Source organism: Delphinus delphis, chromosome 13, assembly GCF_949987515.2.
Source record: "Delphinus delphis chromosome 13, mDelDel1.2, whole genome shotgun sequence".
Taxonomy (NCBI): domain Eukaryota; kingdom Metazoa; phylum Chordata; class Mammalia; order Artiodactyla; family Delphinidae; genus Delphinus; species Delphinus delphis.
The window spans coordinates 20,012,900-20,036,352 of record NC_082695.1 but is presented as its reverse complement, the minus strand read 5'-3'; the positions used below and the strand labels follow the sequence as shown (position 1 = coordinate 20,036,352).

At 50.7% G+C, this 23,453-nt stretch overlaps 2 protein-coding genes across 2 annotated transcripts; one reads left to right on the top strand and one right to left on the bottom strand.

Annotated features, from left to right (window-relative positions):
- Window positions 1-53: 53 nt before the first annotated feature.
- CRYBA4 (crystallin beta A4) lies at window positions 54-12,581 on the bottom strand. The gene is made up of 6 exons (XM_060029422.2): window positions 12,249-12,581; window positions 5,646-5,696; window positions 4,871-4,989; window positions 3,839-3,980; window positions 1,798-1,940; window positions 54-213 (listed from the first exon to the last, which is right to left on the bottom strand). Exons 1-6 carry the CDS (start codon window positions 12,258-12,260, stop codon window positions 66-68), a joined length of 615 nt encoding a protein of 204 aa, XP_059885405.1. The 5' UTR covers window positions 12,261-12,581; the 3' UTR covers window positions 54-65.
- Window positions 11,681-23,453, top strand: CRYBB1 (crystallin beta B1). The gene is made up of 6 exons (XM_060029421.1): window positions 11,681-11,702; window positions 11,942-12,110; window positions 13,869-13,987; window positions 17,751-17,883; window positions 20,910-21,052; window positions 22,979-23,453. Exons 2-6 carry the CDS (start codon window positions 11,961-11,963, stop codon window positions 23,160-23,162), a joined length of 729 nt encoding a protein of 242 aa, XP_059885404.1. The 5' UTR covers window positions 11,681-11,702; window positions 11,942-11,960; the 3' UTR covers window positions 23,163-23,453.

Here is a 23,453-nt window from a genome sequence, read left to right as displayed (position 1 = left end):
ACAGCCTTCAAAGCTCCTGTGTTCCAGACAAGCACATGCTCACTGCTCAGCGCTGGACCCCCTGCTCACTGCTGGATCCTTCGGATGCTCTGCACCTGGAAGGTCTGGGCATGAGAGCCCCACTCCCGGAAATGCTTGTAGTCGCCTGAGTGGTGATCACACTCCAGCACATACTGAAAACCTCGGTAGCCAGGAAACTGGGAGCCAACCCAGCTGGAAAAGGGAAGAGGCAGACTGTTACCCTGAAGAGGCACCAGCATAGTGATTAAGACAGGGACAAGGGGACCCCATGCTGCAAACACACGCCAGCCATCCTGGACTTCCTTCCCTGGCATTCCTGCCCAGAATGTGCCCTGCTCTCCCCACCACTGGGTCCTTTTGATCACGCTGTTCCCTCTGCCAGTAACACCATTCCAACCCTTCTTTGCCTGGTTAAGTTGGATTTATCCTTCAGGTCTCAGCTCAGTCATCACTTCATCAGGGCGGTCTGACAGTCCCCTATTGAACCTTTGTAGCACTCATGTAATTAGGTAATTAACAGATGATTTGTAAAAATGTCAGGTTCCTCTGCCAACAGGAAGCTCCTGGGTGTAGGGGTGTGTGTGCTGGCTCATCATTATCTAGTGCCTAACATGATACCCAGCACAGAGGAGCTCAATAAATATTTGATGAAGAAAGGGAGGGAGGGAGGAAGGAAGGAAGGAAAGGACAGAGGGATGGATGGAGGGAGAACGAAGTGGGGAGTCTTATTTTTTCCCCCTCCTGCCTTATTCAGGGGTACCTCCAAGGAAAAGGCTATTCTTTCAATTCATCGACCCCTGCGTTGTTCAGGACTAGATAAGGATTGGTGTCTCCTTTTCTGAGCTTCCCTTTCCCTTTCTGTAAGAGGGAAGTGGACTCAAGAATCACAAGAGGTCCATCCTACTCTGAAACAAGATCCTCTGGTGCTTCCCAAGAAAACTAAAAAAATAAAGTAACCCTACCTCCCACCTTTGCCCCTGCCAGCCAGGAGCCAAGGGGTACCTCAGAAGGTGACTCTCATATCCTATATAACCGAGGATCTCACACCTCAGCCATCCCCTGGGTGAAAAGGGTGGGAAGGGTCAGTGAGTCCTGGGCTTGAAGCTGGATTCAGTTACCTACCTGCTGTTGGATAACTTGCTGTTGGAGCAAGTTGCTTAACCCACATCTGTTTGTTTACTCCTGGGCATCCATCCTCTCCTCTTCTGGTGACAGACCCTGTCACATCCACCCGCCTCAGTCAACGTGGGAAAATCCTCACTCTAGCAATAAGCACGTGACCAGGTCTAGCCAACCAGAGCACCCCATTCCTGTGGGCATGGTGATTGGTTTAGAGTTGAACCTGTGACCCAAGCTGGACCAATGAGAGCCTTTCCTGGAACCTTTCGTGGAATCACTGGGGCTGGCTGGAATATAAGGATGAAGCTGCCATCTTATCTTCACATGAGAGGAACTTGCCTAAGAATACAGCCACACTGAGGCAGGCAGAGCGAGAGGGGGAGAAAGACAGATCCCTACTGTCGCAGCTGGATCCAGCTGTGCCTGAAGCTAGTTATAGGGGCCAATAAATAACCTTTGAGCTCAATATCAGTGTGATCTGGGTGTCCACTACTTGCAATCCCAGAAATTTTGCCTGATAGCTCCCTGTGCCTCAGTATCTTCCCCTGGAATGTGGGCATCAGATCCCCAAAGTCCCCAGCATAGTTTTCACAGGAGGTGTCCCCATCCTTCTCAACATCCTCTGTCCCTGCCAAGCAGAGCCTTGCATCCACTTACGCCCCCGAGTTGACATGGAAGGAGCCCACTTCATTGCCATCCCAGCCCATGGCCTGGAGGGAGGGGTAGTCATCACTCAGCTCTCCTTTCTTGCCCAGGAAGTTCTCTTGCTCAAAGATGGTCAGCCTCGACTCGCGGTGGTTCTGCAGGTACAGGGAACAGAGTCAGAGCATCAGGTCCTCAGTCGGAAACCCAGGAGCCTCTGCTGGCCCCTACACCCCTGTTCTTGTCTCCAAAATCAGCCTTCCTTGAAACTTTCTGGAAGGACAGTAAGGCAACAGGCACCAGAAACCTTACAAGAGGTGTACTGCTTGTCCTTCCAGAAATTCCTGTTTCAGAAATTTACACAAAGAAGATAATCAAGGAGAAAAGAAGCCTTGTTGATAACAGGAGGGGGCAGGGGAGGGAAGGGAAGGGGGAAGGGAAGAGAAAAAACAACCTGAATGTCCGATAACAGAGGATCAGGTACACTGGGATATTGCACTACGGTTAAGAGAAGGGTGTGGAGATCTGGGGTCAAATCCTGACTCTCCACTTAGCAGCTGACTAAGCTTAATCATCTAAAGAAAAAAAGTATGGGGACTTCTCTGGTGGTGCAGTGGTTAAGAATCCTCCTGCCAATTCAGGGGACATGGGTTCGAGCCCTGGTCCGGGAGGATCCCACATGCCGCGGAGCAACTAAGCCCGTGCGCCACAACTACTGAGCCTGCGCTCTAGAGCCCGCGAGCCACAACTACTGAGCCCGCGTGCCACAACTACTGAAGCCCGCGCGCCTAGAGCCCGTGGTCTGCAACAAGAGAAGCCACCGCAATGAGAAGCCCGCGCACCGCAACGAAGAGCAGCCCCCGTTCGCCGCAACTAGGGAAAGCCCGAGCGCAGCGACAAAGACCCAACGCAACCAAAAATAAATAAATAAATTTATTTTAAAAAAACAAACAAATACACGTCACACAGCATTTCTGAGCCTGTTTCCGCATCTCTAAAATGAAACTAACCACATCTGCTTTTCAGGATTGTTTTGAGAACGAAATGAAACCAGAAGTTGTAAACTGGGTAAAGGTAGGGATTGCATCTGTGAGAGTCCTTCCGAGTCCCCGCATTGGCGCAACGCCTGGACCGTTTGTGAAACAAATGAACATTCACCAAATGATATACTAGGACACTATGGAAAATGATGCCACAGGTGAGATTTAATCATCTGGGACAGTGATTGTGATATACTTGCAGAGGGAGAAAAGCTGGTTTCCAAACTTTAGGTTCGTTATGATTCAACTTTTATAACTGAGTGATACGCGTGTATAGATATATAGATATAGATGGATATACAGATCTAGACATAGATACTGATATCAACACTGCGGATATAATCTGTGGGTAGCATATAAGACCAAGGAAATCTCCAGCACTGATAACAGTGAGCTTTTGTCTCAGAGGTGTGGGTATAAATGACTTTTATTTTCTTATTCGGCCATATCAGGTTTTCCCCTGAACCTTAAGTGATAAATGTGTGCCGTGTGGTTTAAAATCCATAAAAGTTGTTTTTGAAGGAAAAAAAAGTACACCTTTCCAAGCCTCAGTTTTTTCATCTGTAAGATGGGAGTAATAATGCCCACCTCCACCCATACTCTGTAAACAGTAGCAAAAATATAAAATCAAGAACACTGATAATGAATTAGGAACAAGAAAGAGAACGCTTCTTCCTCACTTGCCCTGCCACCTCTGGCACCCAGGCTCTCCCACTGTCCCTCAGTCATGAAAAGAAGGACGCAGAACACGGAGGAGCTCATATTATAACCAAAGTTGCAATGGGCAGAACGTTTGTGGAGGGCTCTGTCCAGATGCTATACGTACATCCTTTTACCCCACAACATAGGTACTATGGCCCCATTTCAAGATGAAGAGACTGAGGCCCAGGGGAGGGACTGCCACCTCACACAACTTGAAGCAGTGACATGAGAATTTGAACTCTGGGACATCTGGTTCCCAAACCCCCACTGGAGGGGCTCAGGCCACCCCAGGCTCAGGCAGTGGCAGGACTCACAGCGCAGGCCACGGGCCGGAAGGAGGTGAGCCTCTCGGCGGGGTAGGACGTGTTGCCACTCCAGGCATCCCAGGACGGGTACTCACCCCGCTCCAGCACATACTGCTGCCCTTGGAAACCGGCGTGCTCAAAACCCACCCACCTGCGGACAGAGGGTAGAGAGTGCAAGAGGTTAAGAGGCCCCCCACCCTGAGTTCTAGACCAGTGGTTGTCACGCAGGGGTGACTCTGTCCCCCAAGGAGGCATGTAACAATGTCTGCAGGCATTTTTGGTCCTCGTGCCGGGAGGAGGGAGCAGAGGGTTTTGCCGCTGGCGTTTAGTGAGTAGAGGCCAGGGATGCTGCTAAACGTCCTCCAAGGCACAGGACAGCCCCCAGCACAGAACTACCCGGCCCCAAACATCCAGCCTGTTGACATGGAGGCGTCCAATCTAGACCTAGTAGCCCACTGCCTCGCTGTGCGTACTGTAGGTAGGGGACCGGCTCCGTGCAGGTAGCTGGCACTCTTGCACGTGTCCCTCTAGGCCATGTAGATGAGGCTTGACCACATGCTGACTTAAGCCTTGTCCATCTCATGACTCTCTCTCTCTCTCTCTTAACAAAACATATCTCATGCTCAGAGCCTCAGTCAGGCAACAATGTTCAATTACAGAATGCTAGTAGTAGTATTATTTTTTTTTACTATATTTAGTTATAGTTACCTTCTACTTTTGGTGAGTGATATTGGCTTTTGATTTGTGCCTAAGAGGGACATTTCAGATGCAACACTGGGTTTTAAAGGTCTGCCCCCGCAGGGCTGCCTCATCCAGTGGGAAGGCTCTGTGTGAATGGTGCCCCTTACATTTGAGCAGTGCACAACCTGCGCGACCTTACACTGTCATGCTGCACACTCCCCAGCATCTCAGACCCAAGGAAGGCACACCGGTACAGTTAGAGCCTGGGAAGATAACACCTAGAACATCTAAAAGTCCCAGCACCCCTCTCTAGATCACCTCCTGTCTCCCCCACCCCGATTCCAATCCCCCTGGACTCACGCTCCACTCAGCACTTTCAAAGATCGCACAGTCTCAAAACCAAGCTCCAGCACACTGGGGCACTCAGCTGTGAACTCATGCCGCCGGCCTTGGAAGCCCTCCTCATCCCACACCACGATCTATGCCGGAGAGAAAAGGTGGAGACGCGCATCAGAGTCCCGTGAGCGGTTAGGGCTTCACCCCAGGACTCAGGGTGGGGCAGATCAGGTAAAGCAGGGATTGCAAACTCACATGCCTCTAGGGGCCAGGAAAGGAGCGTGAGGGCTGAGGACCCAGGAGCATAGGCCCTGTGGAAGTGGGTGGCATCTGCTCAGCGCCACCTACTGTTGCCACATGATAATGCAACCAACTGTTAAATTTCCCAAGACAACCCCTATATCTGACTTTTCTGTGGACCTTCCATGTTTTCAAAGGCTGATGACAAACTCAAAGGTTGGGTTTTTTTTTTTTTTTCTCTTTTTTAACACAGAGGAAGTCAAAGAAATCATGCCCAGAGACTATGTGCCATTACCAGTTTGCCACCTCTGCCAGAGAGACGGTTGAATTTGGGACCATAAGACACAAGTTCAAATCAAGACCCCAGTGTGTGAACTTGGGCAAGACCCTCTCCCTCTTGGAGCCTTGACTGCATCCTCTGTGAAATGGGCCCTCATTACCGCCCGCCAGGGGTGAGGTGGGGATTCAATGAAGGTGGGGGCGGTGGTCCCCAGGATCTGGGTTCGACCTGTGCCCTCCCACTTCCCAGACATCGCCCCCTTCCCATGCCTCTTCCTACCTTCCAGTGTCCCGCTGACTTGGTGCACTGCAGAGACATGTTGCTTGTTTCCTACACAAGAGGAGAACGTGATACGCTTCTGCCCTGACTCTGCTCCCCTCCTTGAGGCTGAAGTCTAGTTTGGGCTGATTGGGCTCCAGATGGGGTCCAGATGTGCCTGCGGTTGGGGGCAAAGTGTGGCTTCGGCCTGTCCCTCTCCTACCCTTTCCATCTGTGACCAATACCGTCTGCTTTGCTTCCATCCTACCGCTATCTCAGAATGTACCCATTCTGGGTCCCATTCCTCTAAGCCCTGCTCTGTATTGTTTTATCTGCTCACTATGGGAAATTTTCTGTAGCTGCTGGTGGGCGGATGTTTCACCCCAGGCAAGAACCAAGGTGCTCAGCTTAAGATAGCCTCCCAAAGACAGCATCTGACCCAAAAAGGGAACTCTAATAGTGGAAGCTGAGGCAACAGGATTGCAGGAGTAATTCTGGTTTTAAATGGGGGTTGCAGGTACTGGTCTTGATGTCTGGGTCCTAGTTAGGATGCCTCGGTTAGGATGAGGATGGCATTCAGGATGGCACAGTGATGTCCCCAGGATTGGGGACCTGGGCTCCCCTCCCTCCCAGGATGCTCACCCAGAGCTCAGATCCCACTCCTTCTCCGAGCCTGGGACTTACCGAGATGGACCCAGAGAACATGCCAGACCTGGCACCAGCGGAGGTCAGGCTCTTATAGGCAGGGAGGAGAGAGGGCCCCTGGGGGACAGAGCCCTGACTCAGCAAGCGAGCAACGGGAACAAAAGCCAGCCCTGGCTGGAACTCCAATAGAGAGGTGTCAGCAGCATTGGCTTCGGCTGGGAGGGAAAGGTCAGGTTGCTCCCACTCAGGGATTACCCATGAAGAAGGCAAGAGGAGGAAGGTCCGCCTTAATCAGCTCCATGGGACTCCTGACTGGAGAAGGATAACAAGCGGTAGACACAGAGTCTAAAAACCTCGTCCTTCCTAGCTGTGTGACCTGGGGCAGGTCGTTTCCCCTATTTCTTCCTGGAAAATGGGACAAGAATAAACTATATCACAGGACTGGTGTGAGATTATGTAACATGCCTGGAACAGACATTCAACAAATGCCTATACGTTTCCCCCTCCCAGGTCCCTTCCTCTTCCAGTGGGAGCAATCAGGGTAGGCTTCATGGTGGAGGTGGCATTGAAACTAGGCTCTGAAGGGTGAGGAGGATTTGTACAAAGTGAGATGGAAGGAAATGCTTTTGCTGGGCAAAGCTGTAGAGGTAGGAATATGGGGCTGGTGGCCTGATGGTGCTGGAGTTCAGGGACCCTGAAGGAGAGCAGAGGGACACAGGCAGGAAAGGTGGTTGGACCAGGGCCTCCAGGGCCCACAGAGCTCAGAGAGGAGTCCAGAGGGCTCTGTGGGCAGAATGAAGGAGCTGGTGGGTGTGAACATGCTTTGCAAACTGTACCACACCTGCTGAATATCCAGGGTTTGTAGAATTCGCTTTGTGCGCCCTCTCCCCACACTCCCACCCTCTGAGTTGGCCTAAGAGGGGGCTTTCACAGCATGGGAAAGAGCATGGCTGGAAACCAGATCGCTCTGGGTGACCTGGAGGATGTCCTAGGTCAGCTCATGGCATCTAAAATGGCAATATTAGTTCCCTCCTGAGAGGGTTAAAGGTAGCCCTATCAAACGCATAACTTTAGGGCTTCCCTGGTGGCGCAGTGGTTGAGAGTCCGCCTGCCGATGCAGGGGACACGGGTTCGTGGCCCGGTCCGGGAAGATCCCACATGCCGCAGAGTGAGCCATGGCTGCTGAACCTGCGCGTCCGGAGCCTGTGCTCTGCAATGGGAGAGGCCACAACAGTAGGAGGCCTGCATACCGCAAAAAAAAAAAAAAAGCATAACTTTAATATTAGTTTGCCATGAAGATTAAAGGCTAAGAATGTAGGCTCTGTAGCCAGACTGCTCAGGGTTGTGTCCCACTCTTGTTGGCTCGGTAACCTTGAGTATGTTACTTAATCTCTCTGAGCCTCAGTTTCCTCATATGTAAAATGGGTATAACAAAGTAAATTGGGTTTAACCTAAGAGATAGGGGTATTGTGAGGGTAAGTGTGAATTACACATGAACAGCACTTGCTGTTCCGGAACTTCGCCTGGGACATAACATTCGTCATGTGTCTCCATCATCATTGTCATCATCATTCCTAATAAAAAAAAATTACTATGGACACATCTGCACTCCCATATTTGTTACAGCATTATTCACAATAGTCAAGAAGTGAAAACAACCTAATTATCCATCAACGGATGAGTGGATAAAGAAGAGGTGGTATATAGATATAATGGAATATTAGTCAGCCTTGAAAAAGAAGGACATCCTGCCATTTGCGACAGCATGGATAGACCTTGAGGGCATTGTGCTAAGCGAAATAAATCAGACAGAGAAAGACAAATACTGTATGATTTCACTTACATATGGCATCTTAAAAAGACAAAATCAGAGAAGTGGAGAGTAAAATGGTGGCTGCCAGGGGCTAGGAGGTGGGGGAAACAGGGAGATGGTGCTCAAAGGGTATAAACTTCCAGTTATAAGAATAACAAGTTTGGGGACCTAATGTACAACATGGTGATTACAGCTAATACGTATCGTATACTTGAATGTTGCTTAGAGAGCAGATCTTACATGTTTCCCAACAACAAAGTAAATAGTAACTATGTGATGGGATGGAGGTAGCAATCATTTTGCAATTTGCAAATGTATCAGATCAACATGTGGCACACCTTACACTTACACTATGTTGTGTGTCATTTATATTTCACTAAAGCTGGGGAACATGATTACCCTTAAATACAGGAGGGCGTCGTTTTTAAGAGCTTGGGTTCAGGAGTTAAAAGGATGTGGCTGGGACTTCCCTGGTGGTCCCGAGGTTCAGGCTTCGCCTTCCAATGCAGGGGGTGTGGGTTCGATCCCTGATTGGGGAACTAAGATCCCACATGCCTCGTGGCCAAAAACCAAAATAAATAAATAAATAAATAAAACAGAAGCAATATTGTAACAAATTCAATAAAGACTTTTAAAAAATGGTCCACATCAAAAAAAAAACTTAAAAAAAAAAGATATGAGTCCTAATTCCATTTTACAGATGAGGAAACAGGCTGAGAGAGGGGAAAGGGACTTGCCTCGGTTTCCTCATCTGCAAAGAGGATTGGTCTCAGAGTCCCCACCATCATAATCAGGATTATAGGAGCCAAGTCAGTCAGATGCTCCCAGTGGAGCCATCCAGCATGGGGCCGTGCACCCCCTACCTCTGCCCTCACTGGTTGGCTGGCAGCCCATTACCACAGGGATCATGGAACTGCCCCAGACATCTTGACCCTGAAACCCAGACCTGTGGGTGGCCCCTACCACAGGCATCTTGGCCCCCATTACAGTGGCTGCCCCATCCTGCGGTCGCTGGCCCCCTCCCAGGCCTTGGCCCAGGATGAAAGGCTGAGGGGGAGGCCAGGAAGTGAGGCGGGGGTGGAAGGGCACAAGGCAGAGCTGGCCCCAGGCCACAGTGACCTCCAGGCGCAGCTGGGCTCCGCGGGGAATCTGGGCTCCTGGACCCCCATAGAAGAAGCAAAAACCTATGCAGAATCCCCTCTCCCCGCCCCCCCCCAACCTGGGGCCGGGGAGTCAGACTGCAGGCTGGTCTGGCCCAGCAGCGCCCCTGGCTCCCTCCAGCCCTGGCTCTACTATGAGTTCGCCCTGTGTGACCTTGTTGAAGTCCATTGTTCTACCCGGGCCTCAACCTGACGTCCGTCTCTCTCTGTCTGTCTCTCTCCCCATCACCGTCCATCTGCCCCTCTGTAGGTCCATCTCCATCATCTCTCTTTCTGTGTCGCTCTCCACTTCTCCCAATCTGTCTCCCTCGCAACCTGGTTTCCCTAGCTCCCCCTTACCCGGGCCAGTTCCTGACTCTGACCTCTCTGGACCCTAGTTTTGGTCATCTGCCAAATGGGTACAATGAAAGTGCCAAATAAGGTGGGTTGTCCTGGGACCTGACCAGAGGCGGCGGTGATGCATTTAGCGCTACTCACGGCCCCTTCTTTCCTGTGCAGCACCCCACAGGGACACCTGCGCCACTGATAACTGCAGACACGGAGGCCCTGAGGGATAGAGACTTGCCAAATGCCACACAGTGCAGAGTGGCTGAGCCTGGACTCAAACCCAGGTCCCCTACCTTCTGGGGGCTCCCCTTTTCCCTGCCCCAGGATTGGCAGCCAGCGGGGACCCTGTGGGCCCAGCCCCGGCTGGGGTTTGTGAGAGCGGCACCCGGGCAGGGGCTGGGCAGAGGCGAAGCGATGTGGCTACTGGCCAGGGTTTCTGCTGTGCCTGCTGGGCTCACAATGGGAAGTGCTGCCCTTTGCAGGAACCCGACAGGGTCAGGCCTCTGAGGCCCCTGACTCTCTGCCTGGGGCCTGCTGAGCCAGCTCCCCCTTTGTGCCACAGACCACAGGGTCTGGTGTCTGCCAGACTATAAAATGGGGGGTCGGCCCCTTGTCACCCACTGCACCAGCCTGCCCTCCTGCCTGCCCTCCAGCAGGAAGTAGCAGGGCCCCAGGTAAGAGGGGACCCACCGCAGCTAAAAGCCCCAGGGGAGGGGAGGGGACAGAACAGAGGCAGAGAGAGGGGGAGGCAGAGAGATCAGGGACAGAAAAGAGTCAGGGAGATGGGGTAATCAGGAGAAAGGCAGAGAGAGAGAGAAAGAGAGAGAGAAAAGATAAAAATAGAGACAGGCAGAGAGAGGAGGAGAGGGAGGGAGGAAAAGAAAGAGAAGAAAGACAAAGAACAGATAGAGAGAGAGATGCAGAGGTATAAAGAGAGCAAGATACTGGGGAGAGAAACAGAAAGACAGAAGCATAGGCAGAGAGAGAAGTAAAAACAGAAATAAACAGGAAGGCAGCAAGAGGGAGGGGGAGGGGAAAGGGAGGGGGCGGGGGTGGGGGGGGAGAGGAGAGAGAGAATATTGAAGGGATGAGCACATGTCCAGAAAGCAAGGAACCCAGCTACCATACGAGGGGAATGTTGATTCATAGACTGACTTGGCCGGGGTCAGGGTGGGGGTAAGCAAGCGCCTGGAAGCCACAGATGTGGCCCAGATATGTGGCCTTGCCCATCGTGGGCAGAGCACCCCAGAGTCACCGCAGTCTTTCTCAGGGGGAGACGCAGGGAGGGATCTGCTTGCCCCAACCAGCTCTTTCTTACAGAAAGTGTTCAGGAATCCACTGCCAGAGGGTCTTGATGATCTGCGCCCTCAGGGGGTCCTGGAGCCCCCTGGAAATTGTCTCCAAAATTAAAGGGGGCATTTTTTTCCCTGGGGACAAGGACAAGGCGTTCTTCAAACACTCAAAGGCATCCATGACCCCAAAGTAATGAGGAACCACTGGAATTGACCAAAGTCCTCTCCACCCAACGCCTACACAGCCACAGCCTCCTTTTAGAACCCTGCCATGGGCCAAACACGTCCTCCTGGAGCCTCCTTTACGCCCCAGTCCCAGGCCTGTGTCTGCACCCACACACCCGTTCCCAGGCAGTACCAGAGGCAGCAGTTTGACTGGGAAAAGAGAGAGGAACATGCATTCATGCAATCTCTGAACAGATGTTAATTGAGCATCTACTGTGGGCCAGGCGCTGAGCCAGGTGCAGGGGATGGAAGGGTGAATCAATCCCAATAAGTAAATGGCAAAGCCCAGTTGCTGGGTGCTTGCCCTGAAATTGGAGTCCTACCACTTAGTAGCTATGTGGCCTTGGGCAGGTCATCCCACCACCCCCACCCGCCTCAGATTGCTCAGAGGAGATAAGAGGTTACGGTGAGGGACGGATGTGTTCATTCATGAATGTAGCAGAGCCTGGCCTCCCTTAGGCTTTCCCAAACGGGACTTCTTGTTATGAATCTGCTGAGGCAAGTTGAGGTTGTCCAAGCCAAGAAGCATGATAAGTGGTGAGAAGCATGATAAGTGACTCCGGGGGGGCAGAGGAAGGACACAGCAGGGGGACAGCGAGGACACGGCTTGGTGGAGGTACCGGCAGGGTCTGAGGCCTGGAGAAAAGCATAACAGGGATGAGTGGTCCCCAGACAGGAAATCCTTGACGGCAAAGGGAGATGGGGACAGAAAACATTCAGGCTTCTGTTTTAGAAGGAGAAAGACTAGATGAATTCAGAGAAGCCTGAGCACACAGGGTGATGGGGGATGAGAGCCAGGGAGGCAGCTTGGGGGCGCCACCCCTGACTGAACCCAGGCCGAAGGGTTCTTTACAGACTTTTGCAGCTGGGAACCATGTCTCAGCCAGCGGCCAAGGCCTCGGCAACAGCTGCGGTGAACCCAGGGACTGATGGGAAGGGCTCAGCCCCGGGCTCCGGCCCCGCCCAGGCCCCAGCCCAGCGGGTGCCCGCTGCCAAAGGGGACCTGCCTCCCGGGAGCTACAAGGTGAGGACCTGGGGGCGGGGTGGCTGGGCTCCACCCCGCGCTTCCTCTCCCTCCTCCCCTTACCCTTCCCCTCCCTCTTCCTCCCCCTCCTCCGCTCCCCTCCCCGCCAGTCTGCGCAACCGGCTTGCACCTGCTTACAGTTTGTCGCATGCAAGAAACAGATGGAGAAGGAGAGAAAGCGGGCTGGCTTAGCAGCAGGAAACGGCTGTCCCAGGAGGTCCTCCAGGGCAGAAGGCCGGCCTCAGACCCTCTTGAAAAGTGTTCCAAGTGGTCGGTCAAGCTGAAAGGGCTCCTGGAAAGCGAGGCATCCGGTCCCTTCGGATTGGGTTGGGTTGGGTTTCAACCTCGGGTGCACAGAACTGGGTCATTTCACCACCCTTGGTTCATGACAGGCTGTCATGCAGTCCACCCCTGGCCAGATTTTATTTATGTAGTCGCTTATTTAATGGTTAATTTCAATTTAATTTTTAATAATACAACACGCACCAGCAAACCCACCACTTGTGTGAAAAGCCAGGACTTGGTAAACATCCTCAATCTAACTTCAAAGTGTTCCCGCCCCCCTCCGTTCCCACCTCTCCAGCCGCCTACCCGCCCCCCACCGTCCCGCGAGCCCACCTCCTTCCTCCCCTACGCGAGGCTCCTGCCATCCCCACCGCGTCCGTCATCTGCTTGCTTGCTTTTTTATGTACTTTGATGCATTGTTCCTTTAAAAGTATATATGTGTGTTTTATTTGTTTTTAACTTACTGAAATGTACCATATGTAATCTTTCTGGATTTTTCTTTTTTCTTCCTATGAGATTTCTAATAGTCACTGATACTGTTGTGCATTGCTGTGGGTGATTCGTTTTGGTTGCTGTGTGATGTTTCAGAGTGTGACCGTCACTCCTGGGTGATTGGTAGCTTTGCTGTCGTGAACGGCTTGGTCAAGGTGTTTTCAGCCACGTCACCTGCAAGAGTTTCTCTTGGGCAGATAAGTGTAGGAGTGGAAGGGCTGGGTCAAGGGTATGTGAACCTCTTTCCCTTTTATAGCTGGAAACTGAGGCTCAAGAGAAGGCATCCACTTGCCTCGGTCCAAATGAATGGCAGCGTTTTCCCAACTTGGGACAACAAACAGATAAAAACCAAAATTGGATGCTTAGTGAGAGGAGGGGATTAGCCCACGTTTACACAGGGGCCCCTGCTTCTGGCCTCCCCTATGGTTTGTTGGGTAGACTGGTGAATGTTTCCTGAGCATCAGCTCTGTGGCAGGGGCTGGGGCTTGGAGATAAAGAAATGGATCCACCCCATTGGTCTTTGGAAGGGTTGAGTGAAAGGGGAGAGGGGTGCATAGGGATACCCAGAAGCAAAGCAGCAGTGACTGTGTAGTGTGTTACTTGTGCTGCTGATGGGATGAGCACAGTGGGGGGGGGGGCACTCAACCAAGCTCACCCAGGGAGAGGGTATCAGGGAGGGCTTCCTGGAGGAGGTGACATCTGAGCCTAGGACAGGACAGGGGACATGAGCTCCAGGATGGGGATATGTGACGAAGAAGGCATCCCAGACAGGAGAAAGAGCACAGATAATGGCCTGGAAGGAAGATCCATCAGTTCCTAAAGATGGTACAGATATTAAGTTCACAGATCTTGGCTCATGGCAAGCTCTCGTGTGATCTGGGCACAGCCTGCTCTTATTTACATAGGTACTTAACGCATATTTGACCTGGAGCCTCTCCCTGCTCACTCTGCCCCCTTGACATGGGGGCTTCTCTCCTGCAGCTGGTGGTCTTTGAGCAGGAGAACTTCCAGGGCCGGCGGGTGGAATTCTCCGGGGAGTGCTTGAACCTGGGAGACCGCGGCTTCGACCGAGTGCGCAGCCTCATTGTCGTCTCAGGACCGTGAGTGTTGGGCAGTGGAAGGGCACTCCCACAGCCCTAGTAAAGTAATAAGAAAACGACCGTAGCTGCCATTTACTGGCCACCCGCTCCACTCCATGCCTATCACCATGCTATTAGAGACACATACAGTCATCCTTCAGTATCCGAGGTGGATTGGTTCCAGGATACGCAGTGGATACCAAAATCCTCGGATGCTCAAGTCCCCATAGTACAGCCGAACCTCCGTATCCGCAGATGTTGGATGCATGGGTACTGGGGCCAACTGTATATTATTTCCAGTACTTCTTTCAAACCCAAGAGGGAGGAAAGAGAGGTATGATTCTCCTTCCCATTTTACAGGTGAGGAAACCGAGACTCTGAGAGGTGATTTGATTAACATAAGGTCACACTGACAGTAAGTCATGATTCCAGGCTCTAGAGAGATGTTTTTTCTGCTATAGAAGGAACCCTGCCCATCACTGATAGCAGGAGGAGGCCAAAGAGCCAGGTGTCCATTAGCTGTCCCCTCTTCTGGGCATCAAGCAGCCTTAAAGGTAATACTAAGCATCTGTTGAGTACCCATTCGTGCCAGGCACTGACTGAGGGCTTTACCTAGATGATCCTACAGTGCTGTATGAGGTAGGGGCGATTCTTATTCCCATTTGACAGATGAGGAAACCGAGACTCAGAGAGGTTAAGTCCCTTGGCCAAAGTCACCTAGTGGTAAGTGGTAGACCCTGGGTTCAACTCAGGTTGATCAGTTTCATCTCTAGCGCTTTAGTCACCATGCTCCACAGCCTGCCCCTCACTCTCTGGGCTTCTCTGGGCCTTAGTGACCCCCATATAATACAAGAATCATTGTCCCTTGGACATAGTGGCTGCACCAACTTCAGCCCCTGTGCACTAAGCTCAGGGTGCAGGGCCAGCCCCCGGATGAGACCCACAGGGCCCCCTTGCCTCTTGTCTCTCCAGCAAAAAAGGCCTCAAGGAGTGTGATCAGCCGGTACACCCAGCATACAAAGGGCAGAGATAAGCTTTGAGGTCAGGCAGGTCTGGGTTTGAGTCCCAGCTCCCCTGTTTGCCTTGTTCAGCGTCCAAGCCTCAGTTTCCTCATCTCTGAAATGGACAGAGTAATGGTCCTCACTACCCTCCACTGGATTATTCTAAGGTCTGCAGGTGATAACGCAGCATGGGCCTGGCACTTTGGCGGTGCCCAAACATGGCAGGTGGCAGAGGATTATTTACCCACCCTGTTGCCCTGTGAGTTTAGCCAAGTCACCCTGGGCCAGGGTAGGCTGGTAACCTCAGCCCCACCCTCAGACTGCCCAGCTGGGGGCAGAAGCTGCCGGATGTGGCCAGTTTGGGTTTACAGGCTTTTTTCATTGTCTGTGACTCAAACCCAGAGCATCTCTCCTCAAGCAAAGATGCGGCTGGTCTTTGGTGTGTGCTCTGGGACTGCACCTGATGGGAGAGAAAAGATCCTGTGTTCCAGGGCCCTGGCTCTGTGTCAGGACCAGCAGAGTCATGGGAAAAACAGAGGTGGAAAAAAAAAAATGAGGGGATGAGGTGGGCAGGGGGAGGGGAGGAGAGGTGTGCCCTCACATAGATGGGGAGGGGAGGCATGCCTGCCTGAAACCTAGGAGGCCTCAACTGACACCTGACACCATCATGTGACTTTAGACCAGTGACTTAGCCCCTCTGAGCCTCAGTTTCCATATCTGGGAATTCAGATTTCTGCCCTACCTCTCTCCTTGCTTATAAGACTCAAATGAACCGTAGGAGATGAGAAAAGGCACTAAAATAAATATTGACAATTCCTCACTCATGTAACAGGTCCTCACTGGGCATTATGACTCCTGAATAAGACAGTTTTGGGGGAGGGTGGCAGGGTGGCAGGACCACATCAGTGTCTGTCTTTCCATAAGCTCAGATCTCCAGCAGCTTCCCTTCTTCTTTAGTCATGAAAGATATTACTGATTATGCTTTCTCTTTTAAACTCTCATAACCTCCTGACAAGGTAGGTGCAATCATTTCTTCTCCTTTTCGGAGGCTTAATGAGCTTAAGTGACTTGCCGAAAGTCATACAGAAAATAAATGATGAACTGGGATTAGAACTCAGGTCCATCTGTTTCCAAAGTCTATGTTCTTAACTCCTACAAGGCACCACCTTCCAAGGCTCCCTTCCCATCCACCCATCCATCCATCTGTCCATTCATTCTCCACCCATTTCTTTATCCCTCTATTTACCCCTCCCTCCATCCATCCATTCTCCATCATGCATCCATCCATCAATACACTCATCCATAGATCCAGCCATCTACCCTTCTATCCACCTGTCCATCCACCTGTCCATACACTTATCTACTTATCCATTTAACCTCCCTCCCTCCCTCCCTCCCTCCCTCCCTTCCTTCCTTCCTTCCTTCCTTCCTTCCTTCCTTCCTTCCTTCCTTCTAGCTTCCTTCCTTCCTCCCTCCCTCCCTCTTCTCCTCTACTCTAGACTAGGGAGGACTGAGGCAGATTCACCTCTATTCTGGAAGAATCAGTCTGCATCTTCAATTCTGTCACTCCAGTGTGGGTTGGCGCATTCCTCAGACAAGACTTGAGGCTCCTGGGACACATTCTGTTTCAGTCTGTGGTGGTAGCCCATCCCTCCTCCATCTGCCGCATCTCCTTCTGGGTAGAGGAAGGTCCCAGCAGCCCCCAGGGAGATAAGACTAATGTCAGTGACCCCTCAGCCCTCTCATGTTCCCTCAGAACTCCTGAACACATAGAGGGCAAAGTTCGAGAGGCTCCTTAGTCTCAGCCTTCTCATCTATGAAATGGGTTTCATCTTATCTCCCCCAGAATCCCTGGTCCCTCTAACACAAGCTCACTGCCATTCTCAATCAGGCCGCACTGAGAAAGCCCCCATCTGACATCAAGCTTAGTTAGTCCTTTTAGAGAACTGAACACCTGCATATGTGCAATCACATTTAATTCTCATAGGTATCTGAGAGGTGAATATTACTATCGTTTCCCTCCCACTGCCCTCATACCGATTACTGTCTTCTGTATGCCAGGCCGGTCTTTACCAAAAATACAGGTGATTCAAGCACCTGTATCAATTTTTCCCTACCCCCATACCTCCAGGACTATTATTTATTTAATATATTTCATTTTAAATGACCCATTTTTGACCCAAGTAAACATATATCAAAAGAACCTTTGCATCACTTTTACAAATGGACAGCTGATATCATCTGCTATAAGTAAAAGGTATCCGTAAACAAATTTATACAATGAACACAGTATAATAGCCTGCTCAAGGCTCTGGGCTGGTGGCCTGTTCTTCCTTTGCTACAAAGAGAGATTAATAAGTGTTAAAGACACATTAGTATCCAACAAAGACTTTCTCCTAGCTGGAATCCATTTTTTAAAAAATGTCTTCTTGTGTGTTATTTCTCCCAAGTCCTTATAATACTTAAATTATATGTAAATCCTACATCTGGGGAAACGTTTTGGTCGTATCATTACACACATTGTCTCATTTAATCCTTCACCAACTTCAAGAAAATAGGCGTATTAGATGAGGAAACCGAGGCTCAGAGAAGTGAAGCAACTTCCTGTGGTCACACAGCCAGTCAGTGGCATAGCCTGGGATCAAACCCACCGGCCTTGGGGCTGCCTTGCAAGGGGAAGGTCGGAAGGCAAGTGGTGGGAGGGGCTTCTGCTAAGGATTCCTCTCCTCTCTGCCTTTGCCCCTCCTGACTCTCCCCGCCCTCCCCATCTCTCTCATGTCCAGCTGGGTTGCCTTTGAGCAGTCCAACTTCCGGGGGGAGATGTTCATCCTGGAGAAGGGCGAGTACCCGCGATGGGACACGTGGTCCAGCAGCTACCGCAGCGACCGGCTCATGTCCTTCCGGCCCATCAGGATGGTGAGTGGCTCCTGTACCGGGCCTGGGGGATTAGTGCGGCAGGACAGGAGCAAGCGTGAGGTCTGATGGCCAGGAGAGCAAAGGAGTCAGGTGAGCAAGAAAAATAAAGAAGGAATGGTGGGCAGGGAGGCGCAGCGACCTCTGAGTTGTCCAAGGGCAATGGCTCTTGTGCTCAACAATTCATAAGGCATCCCTGATACACTCATCGTGTGTCCAGCTCCTACTAGGAGCCCAGGGCCAATGGAACCTAGCTTTTTCCTTCTCTGCTGCTGTCAAGAGTGGACTGAACCTCTCAGTTGTTGTCTTCCTTGACTCTCTTTGTGGAATGTTTCTAATTGCTGACTGCACATTAGGCACTCCTGGGGAGCTTCGAAAAATCCCAAGGTCCATCCAAATCATCAGACATGCAGGTTGAAGCTCGTGTAATAGCTGAAAAGAGGGATATTGTAGAAAGGCACCATGAAAGGCACCTTATTCTGATGATAAGACTGTATACTGAATTAGCCCCTTTATAATGTTTAACTAAAGTAAGTAGCATAACTTCAAGACTCAAAGCCAAAATAGGTGGAGTTATCTCCAAGCCAATCACAAGTTTCTTCTAGAATTATGCTGATGATGATTCATGAACCAGCCACATCTTCACTCACCAATGTTAGTGTCTGATGGTAACCAACTTTTGCCATCTGAGATGGGAATTTTCGTGAAGAGTTTTTTTTTTTTTTCCACTACGCGGGCCTCTCACTGTTGTGGCCTCTCCCGTTGCGGAGCACAGGCTCCGGACATGCAGGCTCAGCGACCATGGCTCACGCACCCAGCCGCTCCGCGGCATGTGGGATCCTCCCGGACCGGGGCACGAACCCGCGTCCTCTGCATCGGCAAGCGGACTCTCAACCACTGCGCCACCGGGGAAGCCCCATGAAGAGTTTTCATGCATGTCCTTTTGAGGCTATCATGTGCGCACAGCCAGCTGTTTTGGCATCACCAAACGTACCTTAATGCATTATCCATTCCGATCATTCCTAGTGTTTTTCTCAAATTGAGGCTGAATTATCAGCCTTAATAATGGACTCTTTGTAAGAATTCGTAGAAATCTCTCCGTCAATGGTCCTTATAAGGAGGTCTATGTCAACGGACCTTGTTTGGAAGAGCGATCAGCTAGGGCATTTCCAGTAGCTTCTAGAACCTTATCAGCCTTAATAATGGACTCTTCGTAAGAATTCGTAGAAATCTCTCCGTCAATGGTCCTTATAAGGAGGTCTATGTCAACGGACCTTGTTTGGAACAGCGATCAGCTAGGGCATTTCCAGTAGCTTCTAGAACCTTATCAGCCTTAATAATGGACTCTTCGTAAGAATTCGTAGAAATCTCTCCGTCAATGGTCCTTATAAGGAGGTCTATGTCAACGGACCTTGTTTGGAACAGCGATCAGCTAGGGCATTTCCAGTAGCTTCTAGAACCTTGCCGTCCAATATAATAGCCATGTATGGGTATTAAACACTTGAATCTTGGCTAGTCTGAATGGAGGCGTGCAACAGACATGCCAGGCTTTGAATACATAGTAAAAAAGGAGAATAAGAATGTAAAATACCTCATTAATATTGCCATGTTGGCTACATATTGAAATCATCATAATTTAGACACATTTTCTTAAATAAAATATATTATTAGAAAAAAATCCCCGAGGCGGAGGGAAAAATGAGGAGCTTGGGATGAACACATGCACACTTCTGCATATAAGATAGATGACTGACGGGGACCTACTGTATAGCACAGGGAACTCTACCCAATATTCTGTGATAACCTATATGAGAAAAGAATCTAAAAAAGAGTGAATATATGTATGTATAACTGAATACCTGAAATTAACACAACATTGTAAATCAGCTATACTCTAATAAAAGTAAAATTTTAAAACAAAGAAAAAATTCCCAATGCCTGGACCCCACCCCAGACCAATTAAGTCCACATCTCTGGGGCTAAGTCACAGGCACTGATATCTTTTCATGCCTCCTAGGTAGTCTCTGGGTAGCCAGGGCTGAGAGCCACTGGTCTAATTCCTCCTCTGTATCCCTGCCACCATCCTAACGTGGCCCATCTTCTCTCATACCTGAGTGGCTCCAACTCCCTGCCAGCTGGTTCCCTGACTCCTTTCCAGCCCTCTCTCCTGGGAAGTTAGAGGGATCTCTATCTCAACCATCTTCCACCTACAGTCATTCATTCAACCACAAACACATTGATGTGTTTCTGCCAGGCTGTGTCGTAGGCTCTGGGTGTGCAGCTGTGCTTCGGACAGGCAAGGTCCCTGCCCTCGTGGGAGGTATCTACTGAAAACCTCATCACAAAAATGAATCTGTAATGGCAAACAACTGTTGCACGTGCTGCACGGGGGCCATGCAGTGTGCTAGGAGAGGGGAAGAGGAAACCGGAGCTCTGATGTTGGGGAAGAGGGGGTGGGAGTGGTCAGGGGTGATCAGGAGAGACAGCTTGCAAAGGATGGGAACTGAGTCAGCCATTTGAACAGGCTCCCAGGGAACAGGCAGGGCAGAGTTCCTGGAATGAAGATGGAGTGGGTGGGACCAAGGAACTAAAATAGGGCCACTGTGGCTGCAGCAGAGGGAGTGGAAGGGAACAGGGTGCAAGATGGGATGGGAAGAATGAAATGCTTCTCTGGAAGGTTCTACCCTTCGCTGGCTGTGTGACATTGATCAAGAACCTTGACTTCTCTGAGCCTCTGCATCCCTGATCATCATAATAAAAATAATAAATTTGCTTGGAGCACTTGGTGTATGTATGCCAGACATCGTGCTAAGTGCTCTGTATGGATTAACTCCAGGAAGTAGAGGCTGACACTCCCTTTTCCCAGATGAGGAGGGCGCTTTGAGGCTGGACAACTGCAATCCTGGGCGAGTCCCATGGTGGCCTGAGCAGACTCCGCTCTCTCTTTCCACACCCAGAAGGCCCTGCGAAGTCACTTCTCTTTGCCCCATTCATACTTCACAGCCCTGACCCAGTCTCTCCTTCCCCAGGACGCCCAGGCGCACAAGCTCTGCCTGTTTGAAGGTGCCAACTTCAAGGGCAACACCATGGAGATTCAGGAGGACGATGTGCCCAGTCTCTGGGTCTACGGCTTCTGTGACCGCGTGGGCAGCGTGAAGGTCGCCAGCGGAACGTAAGAATCCCTCCTGTGGGCCCTCATCCCCTGCTTCAAGCTCAGACAGATTCGGACGCCATTTCCCTTACAGGATGTGACATCAGACATACAGGAAAGGCCCCGGCTCCTCCTAAATTCTCTCTGTGCCAGTGGCTGGGATTCCACAAAGAGAGTTTCATCCCTCTGGGGAGTGGAGTCATTTGTTGACGAACTACATGTCAATGTAAACAGACCTAGCAAGTTGTTCTAAAAAGTGGGAAGATGGAGCGAATAGGGGCTTCTAACTCTGTATTTGGGTTGGAGGAATAATTAAGTACAAGGGGCAGAGTTGACGTGAGTAGACGAGTCTGGATGTGTCTAGGGAAAGGGAATATTCAGGGAAATTGTAGCCTCTAGGGACATGAGTAGAATGACATCTGAGAGGTGAGACTGTGTAATGAAAGGTCCTTAACCCCATCACTGATGCACTGTGGCACCTGGGTGAGCCACATGCCCTCTCTGTGACTCAGTGTTGCCATCTATACAATGGGCTCAGCAGACTCCTTATTCCGAAGGACTTCTGCTCTGAGCTCTCAGGATTTGAAGCTTTCAAAACAGAGCCCCATGTCCCCATGTCCATGAGAACACAGGGAAGGGCCGGATACCCGAAGGAGGTCACTTTATCGATGCCCCTGCCTCCAAACAACCATGCCAGACACCCCTGGTCTCCTCTAGGCAAATGTAAGGTGTCTACCTCTCCACCCCAGACTCTTTCTGAGCTCCTGTAACACCGTCAGGGCTCTGACCTTTTTCTTGCTATTTTCTCCTTCCCTGAAACCCAGTATCCCTGCATTCAAGCAATCTGAAATTTACTAAACATTGCCTGTGAGCCAGGCTCTGTGCTCAGCACACTGGGGGAGGCAGAGATGAAGAAGGGCCAGTTCCTGCCTTCAGGGGCCTTACTCAATCTAGCAGGGAGATGTCAATACACCTGAGAGATGATGTCCGACAATAATAGGTAAGAGATGGTCCCCACAGGAGGTCAGAGGAGGAAGGAAGGTTTCTGGGACCGGGGTATGTGTGCTGGAGTGGAGGGTGGGTCCGAGACTTATCTGGCAAGGCTGGAACTTAAATCAGACTTTGAAAGATGGGCAGGGGCTCTGGGAGAGGCCTGGAAAAACCCTCCCTGCAGAGGCAAGGACAGAATTAGAAATCAATCATGGATAATAACTGGTATTAATTGCTTACTGTGGACCAAGCACTGCACTAACTACCTTCAATGAATAGTTATTGAGTCTTTACAACACACCAATGAGGCAGGTATGTCATCACGCCCACTTCATAGATAGCAAGCTGGTGTTCTGATAAGTCATCTACCTAGTAAATGGCAGAGCTAGGATTTGAACCGATTATATCCGATACCAGAATGTGTGATCCCAACCACTACACGCAAATTCACTTTCATACAAAGGAAACCATTTTTTGAAACAAAGCTCCCCCTTCTTATCTGCCTCATTGCTAACCAGTCCCCAAGCCCTATCTTCACTACCTTTAATCCTGTTCTCTGAGCTCTGGGTCACCACTTTCAGTGGGATGTGTATTAATCTCCCTACCATGTACATGTAACCCACTTAGTAAGTAATTTAGATGCATTTTCCCATTTGGCCCCCAAACACCCTAATAAACCAGCTCCCATGACCATCCCCACTTTCTAGAGGAGAAAACTGAGATCTGTCAGAGAGGTGAGATCACTGGCCAAAGCCAGCAGGAAGCCAGCAGGAAGGGGCAAAGCCAGGACAGAGGAGGCCCTGGTGAACCCAAGTCCAAACCCTCACAGGTGAGGGATGGAGAGCAGACTGCAGGGATGGATGGATGGATGGATGGAGAACTGACTGGTCAAGGTGGGGGTCCAAGTGCCAGGTAGTGAGGCTAGCCATCTCCATGCTGTCCTTGCTTTCCTACCAGCTGGGTCGGCTATCAGTATCCTGGCTACCGCGGGTACCAGTACCTCCTGGAGCCTGGTGACTTCCGGCACTGGAATGAGTGGGGAGCCTTCCAGCCACAGATGCAGGCTGTGCGCCGCCTGCGTGACAGACAGTGGCACCGTGAAGGCTGCTTCCCCGTGCTGGCCGCTGAGCCCCCCAAGTGAGTCTACACACCACTCTTCTCTCGTGACCCACCCTTCCGGAGGCTCATCTTCCCCATGCAAATAAAAGTTCCTGAAGCCAAAATGTCTCCTGGGTCTGTGAACAGATGGATGCCTCAAGGTCCCCTGTCATTGCTGGCATGTGACTTCCTCTGTCTTGATAATTATAATAATAATCAAAACAGTGAGCACTGCTAAGTTCTTTACATTCTCTTAGTGTATCTTTTGGACTACTCTAGGAGGCCAGTATTATATAATTATTCCTATTTAAAAAGTGAGGACATTGAGGCTCAG

What these genes read in the sequence shown, in the direction of transcription:
- CRYBB1 (XM_060029421.1), top strand. Translation starts at nt 11,961, where the DNA reads ATGTCTCAGCCAGCGGCCAAGGCCTCGGCAACAGCTGCGGTGAACCCA. An exon ending in CTCATTGTCGTCTCAGGACC is followed by an intron (nt 13,988 to 17,750) that starts GTGAGTGTTGGG and finishes TCTCATGTCCAG; the next exon opens with CTGGGTTGCCTTTGAGCAGT. An exon ending in CCTTCCGGCCCATCAGGATG is followed by an intron (nt 17,884 to 20,909) that starts GTGAGTGGCTCC and finishes CTCCTTCCCCAG; the next exon opens with GACGCCCAGGCGCACAAGCT.
- CRYBA4 (XM_060029422.2), bottom strand. An exon ending in TCCGGCCCGTGGCCTGCGCT is followed by an intron (nt 1,941 to 3,838) that starts GTGAGTCCTGCC and finishes CTGTACCTGCAG; the next exon opens with AACCACCGCGAGTCGAGGCT. An exon ending in TTCCATGTCAACTCGGGGGC is followed by an intron (nt 214 to 1,797) that starts GTAAGTGGATGC and finishes TCCCTTTTCCAG; the next exon opens with CTGGGTTGGCTCCCAGTTTC.